At 39.9% G+C, this 12810-nt stretch overlaps 1 protein-coding gene across 2 annotated transcripts in view; it reads right to left on the reverse strand.

The window, feature by feature from the left end:
• Window positions 1-7864, reverse strand: part of LOC106922530 (cryptochrome-1-like) — a 24198-nt gene extending 16334 nt beyond the window's left edge. Inside the window, exons 1-7 of one of the 2 annotated variants that reach the window (XM_088003687.1) lie at window positions 7702-7864; window positions 6799-6941; window positions 5764-5948; window positions 4197-4285; window positions 3382-3522; window positions 2317-2628; window positions 1676-1827 (exon numbers count right to left, since the gene is read on the reverse strand). In XM_088003687.1, coding sequence (XP_087859813.1) covers window positions 1676-1827; window positions 2317-2628; window positions 3382-3522; window positions 4197-4285; window positions 5764-5948; window positions 6799-6941; window positions 7702-7827 — 1148 coding nt within the window. In that variant the 5' untranslated portion in view covers window positions 7828-7864. The remainder of the gene's footprint in view (window positions 1-1675; window positions 1828-2316; window positions 2629-3381; window positions 3523-4196; window positions 4286-5763; window positions 5949-6798; window positions 6942-7701) is intronic. The other variant, XM_088003688.1, reaches the window with a different exon arrangement.
• Window positions 7865-12810: the final 4946 nt, after the last annotated feature.

The following is a 12810-nucleotide window of genomic DNA, read 5'->3' on the forward strand; positions in this document are numbered from 1 at the left end:
TAATTTGATCAGTTACTCTGTACTTGAGTAATTTGTTGGCTACTATTTACTTTAACTTCAGTAAAAATGCATTGAAGTAGTTTTACTCTGCACATGTGCCAATAGCGGAGCTAATTGTTTAGCACTTTAGCATTTTTGCAAACTTTTAGCACACCCAGCATCTCCTAATTTTCAGGCAGTTAATTTTTGTTTTCCTTGTGTTTTTAGGATATAACTGAATTAGCCATGATACGAAAAAGAAACATTTATATGTAATAATAATAAGAATGTAACGACTATCTCATGTTCAACCTATTTAAGTTATTATTTAAGGGGCTTAATGTTTGTTTTTCTTGTGATTTGGGGTATAAATGAGGAATTTTCTGCATGTATTGCATTAAAAACAATTCCAGTACTTGAAATATGATTAATTTTTGCATCATTTGGGGCGGTACCACAGTGTGAACTAGCCAACCCATGTCTGTTTTCCAGCGTAAAGCCAGCCGCTGCTCCAGGCCCACCGGAACCAACAAGGCTGCATTCACCTACGCAGAGCACCACTGAACATTTCACAAAGGGCCGGACAAGGGGCTTTGCCCAGCGCCTGGACAACGGACCGGCTCGCGTGGCACCGCGCGGGTAACGAGTACCAGCGCCACCCGTGCAACACTGCGATGGCAGAGCTACAGCTGGTCCAACGCCTCTCCTCGCTACCCTCCGGGAAATGCTTCACAGAGCTCTACCTAACGAACGCAGGCAAGGCGTTTGCATTTCCCTACCAAGCGGTCAGGGTCCCTTTTGACGAAATGAGACGCTACCGAGTCACAAACCTGCCCAGAGGGCGCCGCTGGGGCGTGAGCAAGTCCCGTCCCTCAGGGTTGCACAGGTAGAATCAGAACAAAACGGCCACCGATTTCTCAGCTGGATTTCCAACTTCTACCCCGGGCGGTCTGGAGCCGGGCGGCCCAGACTGCGCCTGGGTGGAAGGAGGGGGCTGGAGAACGGCCAATCAACTTAAAAGCAATCAGCTACAATCTACACAGGGGAGAGGGACAGCTGAACTTTTCCCCCAAACCCCCATAAAAAAACAGATGAGCCAAAAACACAAACACAGAGCTACATCCATAAAAAAGAGAGGAAATAATCTACGTCTCTGCAGTGAGTCGTCTGCTAGCAACAGGTATAAACCTACTGATGTATGCGTGTTCACAATCACCAACATTCACAAACAATTAAAAGTTACACTGAGAGAACTGAGGTTGTTAGAAAAGACATGCCTGACATCCCAGAGACTACAGTACTGAAGTTGGAACAGACGGAAAGATGGAATGATGGCAAAACAAGAAAACAGCAAAAAGTTTAAGGAGTCTTATTCTATCTCATCACTTACCCAGAGATCTGGAGGCCCTGCATTTACCCCCCATCTCTCTCTCTTGTTATCTGCTTTAGTTTGGCCTCTGCAGCTGAATGGTTGCCTGATCTGAGCCTCATTTTATAAACTACAGATAAAAGAGCAAGTCCAGAAAGCTTTCCAAACATTTTGAGAAATAAATCTATTAATATGAGCTACTTCCTGGCTCAGGTTCAAGGTCCTTTCAGTAACCTAATAATATCTGGTGTATGGAGAGAGAGGGACGGAGGGAAGGAGGGCAGCATCCATGCGGTTGGAATCGGCGATGACAGGAAAGGTACCCACCTGATGAAGTCCCCGTTGGGGTCGGTGCGCCGGCCGAAGCCCACGGGGCAGTAGCAGTGGAAAAACTGCTGAAAGAATGAACTGCAGGACAGCCACATCCAGCTGCCTGCGTTCACACTCCAGTCTGCGTCCAGAAGCAGCTCCTCGAAAACCTGAAGCAGCAAAATGTTTTATTATCGTTTCTGAGTTTATTTCAGGAACTACAAGGTTTATTTGAATGGTTCTGGTATCAAGATAGAGGAAGAACTCCAGAGAATACTCTAAAAATATAAAAATCCACACATCTGGCTGAGAGAGAACGTAAATGTGGCACACGGTGAAAAGTGTTGGTGAGGGAAATTATTTAAATGTTTAGCAACATTTCAGACAAACAAATGCATCTCTTTCTAAATCGGAATCGGCACATCAGGCTTTTAAAGATTGTAATCGGCCAGTAAACTGCTATCAGTGCACCTCTATCTGTTATATATCTCTATCTCTATATTCATGTAGTATTTCATATGTCTGGATTTATTTCTTCTCCTGGTACTTTGGGTTCCAGGAGTTAAGGTCAATGTTTGCTACATTTTTATGTGAAGGGCTGAAGCTCTTCCTTCCGGATCAAAATAGTTGAGTGAAAACGGAGTTGGCGTTTTGCTCACCTTCATGCCTTCCTCCCAGCTGATCCACAGGTCTCCTCTGGTGAGGAAGCAGGCCACGGCATGCCGGGCCAGGTGATGGATCCAGCCCTCCTGCCTCAGCTGCGTCATGATGGCGTCTATCCAGGGGAAGCCGGTCTTGGCCTCGGCCCATTTGGCGAGCGCCTCGGGGTTCTTGTCCCACGGGATGCGGACGCAGATGGGGTTTCCCTCCATCTTGTCGAAGCGCGGGTTGTTGGTAGCCGCGGTGTAGAAGAACTCGCGCCACAGCAGCTGTCCGTACAGCGAGAGCGGAGGAGAGCTGTTCTTTTTTACCTGCAGCCGTTTAAACACAGAGATGGAGGAAAACGGGTCATTAATGCCTCTTTGTTTCCTGCAGCTTAACGTTGATTTTAGGTCCATTTAAAGCAGCCAATGATTACTGTTGATAGCGATACACATTTAAAAATAAGGAAATGTTCCCTAATTTAACTTAATTTGATTTATTAGTAATATGGATCGAAAACATTCAGCGGCTCGAACTAAAATTCACACAAGGGCCGTTTAATAAACTTGGCAAAATAAAGCAAAAGTGAGAAAATCTTGTTCTTGTTGCAAAGAAAACAAAACAAAATTCATGCAAAAATCAAGAAATTTCTTTGATTTCCTTTAGCACTAAAGCATCATCAGCCTCTGTCAAATTTTCTGCAAAATAGTTAAAAAAAAGCGTTTAAGTGATTCTAACTCCCACCTGCAGGTGGCAGCATTTCTTATTGCTGCCTTATCCTTAATTTAAATAAAGTTATAGTCTGTGATGTCACCACACGAACAAAAAGTGACATTTATTGTAATTTTTCCTCTTACTACACAGTATTTTTATTTATTTATTCTGTTTTTATAATATAAAATTACTTATTCTGAATGCAGAAACAATCGAGAAACCCTGGAGGGACTGATCAATTTGAAAATATGTTATTTAACTTAAAGACGAACTGCTTGTTAGTATTCTAACAGTTTGTTAGTGGGTTTCATCGATGTATTTAGGATAAATCGGTCGCTATGGAGCGTGCTGTGAGATGGGGGGCCGACCTTGCGGTAGAGGTCGGTGAGTTTGAAGTAGAAGAGGCGGCAGGAGAGGCAGCCGAAGCGCAGGTAGGGGCTGAGGCCGGTGGGGCTGGCCAGCAGCGAGTTGGCGTTCATCCGGGGACGCTCGAAGTTCGCCACCCACGCCTGGCCACAGAGACGAGATGAACAGAAATTAAGATGTTTGGTCAACACCTGACAGAATCTCTTAAAAGGTTGTTTCTAAAGTTGAAAAATGTCTGTTTACTGTTTGATTAAATCCATGAAAACTCTTAACGTGAGCAGATAAAGCAGGTGTGACGGTTATTCCTACAACAATGTATTACGGCCATTGCAGACAGAGAAATGGAGTACATCCTCAGTAATGTTGAGACTAATCTCAGAAACTTTCAAGATGAAATTTCTGAGTTTGAAAAGTAGAAAAATTGAGAAAAAAATGAAATTTTTCACATTAATCTAAAAATCTCTAAGTTTTTTTCTCACAAATTTTTGGGTGGAAATTTACACCATTGTATATGCCTGATAGCTTATTGTTGACTATGAAATAAAAAAACGTTGAACCTTTTCATGAGTAAAAAATACCTCGCAATGCTGAAAAAACCCAAAACAAAAATGCAAAGGAAATAAAAAAAAACCAGGACAAAACCAATACAGAAATAGAAAAGTAGTAGAAATGATTCTTTGAAGAAAAGTTTACTGTTAGAAACCAATTTATATATTTAACAGGAAGTGTTTTCATCTTGTTCAAATTTAAGCTAAATAAATAAAGGATAATTAATCATAAAGGCTCTGTAATCCTAACATGAGGGTGTAATACTGACTTTTCTCTCCAGATGGCGCTCTATCCTAGTCAGAGCTTCAGTCTCTCCTCCAGGCCACACAGCTGAAGGGAGGCCCTCGGTGTCGAAACCTGAAAAATATCCATTTACATCGCCTTTAAATCCAGCATTCAAATGTCAGAAAACATTTTTGTTTCGTTAAATAAACAAAATTACATTAAATTAAACACAATTGATCATTTAAATGACAGTTTGTGCTTTTTAAAGACTGTATTTTGTGTGGTTTGGTATTTAAACTGGATCCATTAGAAAACAAAATGAGTTTTACTCCCTGATCTCAGGATGTCTGGAGACCAAAACGCTTAAAGAGTCGGACAAAAACAGAAAACTGTTGTGTGAAAAAAGATAAAGGAAGTTATTTAAATATAAATCAATGTAAAACAAACCTTAAACTGAGGAAAAATCAGATTTTAGTCCAGCTGAGAACAAACATTTCCCCACAATAAAATTCCTATTTTTCTAACTTTCATTAAAATTGATGGATAAATTCTGTACAAAACACGGAACTACGTCACTATGAGTAAAAAAACTGACATAACTGACGTCTTCTTTCTGTTAAAGCATCTGGGCGTAGCAGGGCTTGGTCATTTATTGCTGCAACATTACACTCCTAAATGAATCATCTACAGAACAAACAGAGTTTAGAGCTACAATCTGGGTTAGAAATAAACCCTAAACGGTTCTGAGCAGCAGAGGGCGCCGTTTCCCACGCAGCGCAGCTGCAGCCAGCAGAGGGCGCCGTTTCCCACGCAGCGCAGCTGCAGCCAGCAGAGGGCGCCAGGATCCTGGCACTCTGAACGGAAAACTTAACGTCTGGACGGAGTGGGGATAAGCAGGCTAAATGTGGCCTCTGGCTGATTTCAGGGATAAATCACAGCCTGTGAGGTTGAAACCTGCACAGAGACACAGTCCAGTTGAAGCTTAAGTGGCTGGTGGATCTGTGAAAGAGTCGGGTTGAGCAGGTGTAAACTGCAGATGGCTGCAGGCTGGCTAAATATATGAATGAACTGGAGGTCTGCGAATGGAAAGCAGGCATCTGGAAGGTTCCTGTAAGCAGCTGAGACTAAATAATCCAATAGGAAAAGACTTTAAATAGAGAAACGGGACTGAATGCGCTTAATGCTTGTATTAAGGAGAGACGTTTTGTTGTTATTGCTCCCAGTTTTTCCTTTTAAATGTTTAGTCAATAAATATATACAACACCAGAGAACCAGCGGCGTTCAAACTTTATGGCCAAAATCATCAAATTATGTAAAAAAAAATGTCTGATAGTACAACAAAATTGTATTAAAAGAAAGAAATGAGGTTTGAAGTTCTTTCGGGCTCAGATGAAAACAAAAACATGCTGTTGATTCTCAGCAGTAACAACCAGATTTGGGTCACTGTCTCTTTAAAACTGCTTTCCGTTTCAAGCTAAATTTAATCAATAAAAGCAGATTTGGGTTTCCTGAAATATTTCTCAGTAGAAGTCAGTGAATAAATGTGATTCCTTTTATGGAATTAAAAATGAATGAGGAGAATGAAATATGTTGATCGTTTGTTTCCTCACCCAGCTCCTCCAGCGACGGGACGCCGTACTTTTCGCCGTGGTCCTCGGCGACGGGCGTGACGCAGCCGCCCATCAGCGCGTCCGACAGCGTCTCCACCGGCATCTCGGGCGGGTCCAGCCGGCTTATCAGCGTCTGGAAACGCTTGTAGGTGAGAGGAGGCTGACCGCCGTTTAGCTCGATGATCCTTCAGACGGAGAAACGAAGAAAAACAAGGATGAACTGATTTAGTGCCAGTTATGGCACAGAAGTTATAAAACCTGCTTTAAAAAGTTCTGTTCACATATTCGACTTTATTTATGCAAAAATACAGTGATTTTATTGCATTTAAGTAACAAAAATAAATGTTTTTTTTATCCTTTAAGCAAAAGAAATCAACAGGAATGTGTCCCCCGACTCCTCACTGTCAGCTGGGACGTATCTGAGGGGCTTCTTGCCTGCTCAGAAAGTTTCAAGTCGTTCCATGGCATCGACATCTGGGATTTGACTAGGCCGAGGATTTTCTGTTTCTATTTGGTTCTTGTTGGATTTTTTTCAGGATGTTTTTGATTATTTTCATGTTGCAGAGCAAAGATCTGGTTCAAACTAAGTTTATTTAAGAGATTATTTCACATTTTTCAGACAACCTGATTCATGGGTGTCCATAGAATGACTCATTTCAAAATCTAAGAAAATTTGGACTTTTATTAGAAATATTTTAATGATATTTGAGATCATTTAAAATATTTTAATCCCCTCTTAAATAGGATTAAAATATGTGCAATTTCTGCACCACAATTTGAGTTTATTGTATTTAACAGGATATTTTAATTTTGTTTACATTGTTTGACATTTTCCACTGTTGTTAAACTCAATATTAAATCTTCATATGTTTAAAAAAAATTAACACAGGCCGTCATCAGATGTCCTATTTTTTTTAATATGACAAAATTTGTACACTTCATATTTAGCCACATTAATGTTTTATTACAGATGTATAAATAACCTGAGGTTGAGGTTTTATTAGAAAAAGGACTCATTTCTCAGCGAGGTCTCACTTGTCCAGGTCGTAGAGTGTGTGTGATATCTTGACGATGACCTCCACCCCCGCCTCCATGGCCAGCTTCTTGATGGCGGCGTCCCGCTCCTTCCCGAACGGCTCCGAGTCGTACTCAAAGGTCAGCCGGGAAATCTTCCACTCCTGAGGTCACAAGTTACACAAAATCATGTCAATAAACTCTGTGTGTGTGTGTGTGTGCGTGTGTGTTAGTAGAAACAAAACCAGAACAAACTGTGAGTTTACATGCAAGAATGTGTTAGAGCAGGGGTGTCCAAACTGCGGCCCGAGGGCCATTAATGGCCCATGGACTGGTCTAAATTTGGCCCGTTGATGCAGATGTAGAGTTTTAATTTCTAACTTTCTTACAGTATGAAATGTAAAGTACAACACTAAGGGTTTGTCTTTTTATAACTGAGCTAAAATCAAGATAAAATCGTGTTTATGAAACACCCAAATCAGCTTCTATTTATTTACTAAATACTTTGAAAGAAATAAAAATAATGAAAATAAATTTGTTCAATCGTGTCCAAAATAAATAATTTTGCACATATGCGCAAAAAACTTGGAAATTTATGAGTTTCAAAAATTTTAAATATTCGACTTTTGAAATTCAGAAAAATTCCCAAAATAGAAAATTTCCAAACCTCTTTGCTTAATTTCAGTTTCTGAGTTTCTTTGGTAAAAATAATTTCTTTTACTGTAATTTTACATCTACATTGGCCTAAGCATGCAAGCATAAATATTTCTCAAAATAACCAGTTTAGAGAAAAAATAAATAAATTGGGATATTTTATTTGACCTGCAACTAATTTTGACTCAACCATTTTGTCCCATGTGACAATATGTTTGTTTCCCTGTGTTGGCGTTAGAGAAGAAGCGACGTTTGCGTCTCTGTGCCGACCTTGAAGAGGCGCGGGAAAACGTTTGCTGGTTGGCCCCGGATGACAAAAAGGCGGGAGTTGAGTTTTCGGAGACTTGCGTCCAAATCCTCCAAACACTGGAGAAGAAACCTGGAGAGGAAAAACATTTCATTAACAACAGGAAGAATGATCTAAACCTGAGTGAAACATTTAAGTCCCAACTAAGAAATAAAATTAATAAGAACTATTTATGAGGTTTTTTTAAGTAACTGCAATCAGAGCCTCTTAAAGCCAAAACTGCAAAAACACAAAATCTTACCAAGTAATTTTGTTAATATACTTGAAATAAGACAAAGTAATTTAAAACTAACTTTTCAGCAAGATATAGAGGTTTGTTTTAAGCAAAAAATTCCTTAATATTGATGAAAAAGTACTATTCAATTGGCAGATAAATTAACTTATAACATAGGAAAAATGTCTTGTTATAAGTTAAATAATCTGGCAATAGAACAAGTGTTTATTAAATAAATATTAAGGAATTATTTGCTTTAATCAAGCCTCTATATCTTGTTGAAAAGCTACTTTTAAGTTAATAATAAAATAATCCCAAGAAAAAGGGCAGATTTGTTTTTTTAAAGCATTAATTGGAATTTAGCATGAGCACAATAAGTCAAAATTCTTATGATAAAAAAAGTATCGCGATAAATGATAGACGATACGATAAAGGCTGACTCATAATTATACACTGCTCATATCGGTTAAGTTTCTAAAATTAGCAAAATAACTCAGATTAGACAAAAAGAAGGAAGAAAACCATCAATGTGGAAACAAAATTACAGCCTTTTCAGTCCAACATGTTCATTTAGTCATTTCTTTGATTCAGTTGCATTTACAGCAAGTGATTATAATCAACTGCTTTAAATCATATTTTAAACATTTACTGTACAAACATCCCCAGCTCTCGTTTGATAAATTCAGCTGCTGCTTTGACTCATTTTTTGCCCTGTGCAGCACATATTTTGGGTTTGTTGACATAGTTACAGTAACTCTGGATCATTTGGACCCTAAAATGCAGATTTAAAACAGACAAGTTAGCAGGAAGCCAACTGTGTTCATCATGTCAGACTTTTTCTGTAGGTCTTCTTTTGTCGACTGTTGGACCAGATCACTTTAAAGGAGAAGAAGAAACTCCATCACTTTGATGCAAAGGATCAAGGAATAAGAAGTGAAATGAACCTTTGGAGAACTTGAAAGTTAAAAGTAATTAAATGGGGAAAAAAAAAAAAAGTGACAGGAATTTATCAGGCATAATAACAAAATAAAATACAAAACGGAGCTGGCAGCTTCCAGTGTTCAGCATGTGCTGAAAGCTGTTCCTGCCTCTGATTGGCTGCTGAAGGCTGACTGTGAGGCGCGCGCCCGGCGGCCGCCGACGTCAGCTTCAGGTCAGGAACTGTGTGACAAGTCACGGACGCCACAAAGCGCCAGGAAGCAGCATCTAGAGCTGAGCGGAGCGACGGACGGCAACGTGAGCTGCAGCTCTGAAACCTGGAAAAAAAAACGCTCTACCTGCAAAAATAAATCACCGCTCTCCAACAGAGCACCAGAAAATAGCTGCTGCTGCTCGATGAAATTGTCTGAGTAAACTCGGAAATGCTGCACATGTTGGTTGGGTAAGAAGAGGCTTTTTAGGTCACAGGTGTTTTTACAGATGTGGGATTTCTAAGAAGATAAAACCGCCTTGAATCTCAGTCAGGACTTTCTGTGAGGAGTTTTCTCCTAATCCAGCTGGTAAAACTATATTTATCTCATTGCAAACTTCAATCTTATTCCTATATTAGAAATAAAACAAAATGACAACAGATTTATTTGATCAATCTGGGGACTGCTAAACAGTTCTAATTTTTTAAACAATTGGTTCTTTTTATTTACGTTTTTACCAAAGTTAAGTGTAAACACCAAGGTAAATGTAAAACTGCTGGATGTTTGTGGCACGACTAACAACATGATAAGAAAAAGGCTATCAAAATAAATATTTTTGTTCCATTTAAGAAGATGTAAACTTTATATCTAAAATATCCTAAAAAATCATTACAAAAAGTGTAGGATGGCCAAATTTATGACATTCTTGAATTGCAGTCAGGGCCCACACAAAATCAATCCAAGGACCACAAATGGCCCACGAGCCACAGCTTGGACACCCCTGCTGCACAGTAACATTAAAGGTAAAAGGAAGGATTTGTTTACAGTACAACACTATATTTAATTTTTCTTAAAGTATTTCTGAGTTTGAACTGAAAGAGTTTTAGTTTTAAAAGTGGATATTTCAGCTGATTATCAACTCATTTCATTGTGTGTAAATGTTGCTGCTCAGGAATGTTACTGAAGTACATTTAATCGAGTGAATGTAACTGGTTACCCAACTCTGCTTGTAAACGATCCGAGGTTAAACCGGTTAGCCGTTTGGACCGACAAACAGAGCCGGCAGCTGCAGGGCGTTCGGCTAACTTCTGCAGCTTCTGTCCAAATCCTGGATAATCACTGAGCCTGAGCAGCCGCAGCTCTCAGCTAAAGCTCCGCTTGTTCCCAATCCTCACGCAGACAGACAGAGCTGCGAGACAAAGTAGTGCACACAATAAGGCACGTGCCAGCCTGTTCATGAGCCGGACCAGGGGGCCGGCAGACAGCATGTGTGCTCACCATTTAGGGCAGCAGACAAAGCTCTCAAAAATGGTCATTCAAGTCGAGAATCTACCCTAATAAAACTGATATTACATATTCATATACAAGAGCTTTAGGTTTTGTAATTTAGACGCAACAGTGATGTGAAAAAGTAAAACCTTGCTCTGACGCTAACCTAGAAACCTCTGCTTTTTAGGACAGGATACTCGCCGTCTGCATCAGTTGATTCAGAGCGATGACGCAAATGGGTTTATGGCTGCACCAAAGCAAACAAGCACACAAAGAACCTCAAAACCGAACGCAACAAGAGTTTATAAATCACTGCAATACTTTAAAGATCTGCTGTTGTTGCATCAACCTTCCAGACCTCTCAGGTCTTCAAACATGGAGAAGCAGCATTCAGATTCTACGCACCACGAATCTGGAACAAACCTCCAGGAAACTGCAAAACAGCCGAAACCCTAAGTTCCTTTAAATCAAGACTAAAAAAACATAACTCAGGTTTTACAAGTCTGAGTTTAAAAGCACACAATCAAATTAAACGTTGAACACTAGAGGTTAAAAACAGAGCGTAATACTGTCTTTAGTCCAGGTTTAAAACCAGTGGCTGAATGTACCAGGAACAGGCAAACAACAAGAGGCTGAATGTGCTTCAGAGGAAAAGATGCCAGAAAAACAGTCATTTGCATGTTTAGTTTTTATGACAAACAACTCCAAGTTGCAGCATGTATGAGGAAAGAAAGAAAGAATTCAACAACAGGGCCCTGAGGGACCTCATCAGGAGAGCCTGGCAGTCAAAATAAACTCTCACTCCATTCTGGAGACTCACTCGACCCAATTTAGTTTTCCAAAGTACTACACTCCTGAAAAACCCCCAAATGCCCCTAGAAGACCAAACCCAGGTGGTCAATCAAAAAACACAAAGAGAACAGGACAAAAACAAGAGTAGGGAAATTCTTAAAGACTGCATTTAAACTCAAAACGGCTGCTCAGCAGATCAAAAGTCTTTGATTTCATGTCATTTTCTGTCAAGCGTTAATTACCTTCATGAGCTGCACTGGATAAGTCATTAGCATTTAAACATGACTGGTCTTGAGCTTTTTCTATTCAACACAGTAACTGGGTCTGGCTCTGAGGAAGCGCAGATAATGACAGTTATTAACAACGTCTAATTTCCCCAAATAAGAACCATTAAAGTGGATTCTGTTAGTTTTGACCCAGACAGAAAAGAAGGGATTTTAAAATTCTGCTAAAAAATAAAACCTTCATTTTAATTTTTACTCTGTTCAAAACAAAGCAAATTTAAAGATTTGCAGATTACAGATTCTCCTCTTTCTGATGCATTGAATGAACAGGAAAAGCTTCAGAAAAGTTTTCATCCACATAAACTTACACAAATAAACTGAGTGACTTAAGCATGCCAAACCTGTAGGGGGCGGTGTAGCGTACAGCTAAAACCAGTCAGCCAATCCGATGGGCTCTTTGCACCTAAGGCGTTGACGTCACATCTCCAGGAGCTAATGCGGCTCACTTTTTTCCGCTTTGAGTTACCATGACTGGTAGAAAAGACTAAGTCGTATTTCAGATGCAAAAAAACAATACTATTAACATCGTTGTCTTCCTAATATAATGGGCTTTTAAGTTTTCGTTAATTTCCAAGCGATCCTGAATTAAGAAGATGGCTTGTAAATATCTGTCGCTACCAGCTAACGCCGCACAGCAAAGTTTGCAGCCTTCACTTCACTCCGGATCAGCCTAAAACTACCGGGGATACGGATGGTAAATAAAGGAGCCTCCCTGAGTTATTTCCATGGAATCACTTCTGTATTCAGCCTGAAAGAGTTTATGGTAACGAGAGAGCAGACCAGAGCCAGACAGCCGAGCAACTGATCCGCCTGTACATACTGCTGTAAACACCGTCCTATCTGAGCTCTTCACAAGAAACATGCAAAGGTATTAAAACGAAATAACACGGAGACATGAAGCAACACGGTCATATTTTTCTAAAAGCAGCAACTTTGAACCTGAACAGCTGAACCAGATCTCTGACACCAGAGCTGCGCTACTGTTAAGCTATCAGGCTTGTTGAGCTTCGTCAGGCTTCGGAAGTAAAAAGTCCGAACCATAACCTCCCTGTTAGTCTGTGACACTAACGACAATAAACAAATAAGATAAATACATTGTCGTTAGAATGTTTAGATACTTAAATAGCACATTTTACAAGAACAATGGAGAATATTGCCTACTAGCATAAGCTAACGTTAATGTTAGCCACAAAATTTAAGTAAAACTCACCTTCGTGTCAGTGAATGTATAACGAGGATCTTAAAACCTTTCTCCAGCTTACTTGTTGGGGCTTCGGATCGATGTACAAACCTTGGCCAAGCCCTGAAAGCACCTAATGTAAATGATATTTGTATTGGATCGGAAACAATCGAGCCGCTTTACCCCGAACGCGGAAGCTGAGG

Source organism: Poecilia mexicana, unplaced genomic scaffold (assembly GCF_051168715.1).
Source record: "Poecilia mexicana isolate PSO_F unplaced genomic scaffold, ASM5116871v1 scaffold_2, whole genome shotgun sequence".
Lineage (NCBI taxonomy): Eukaryota > Metazoa > Chordata > Actinopteri > Cyprinodontiformes > Poeciliidae > Poecilia > Poecilia mexicana.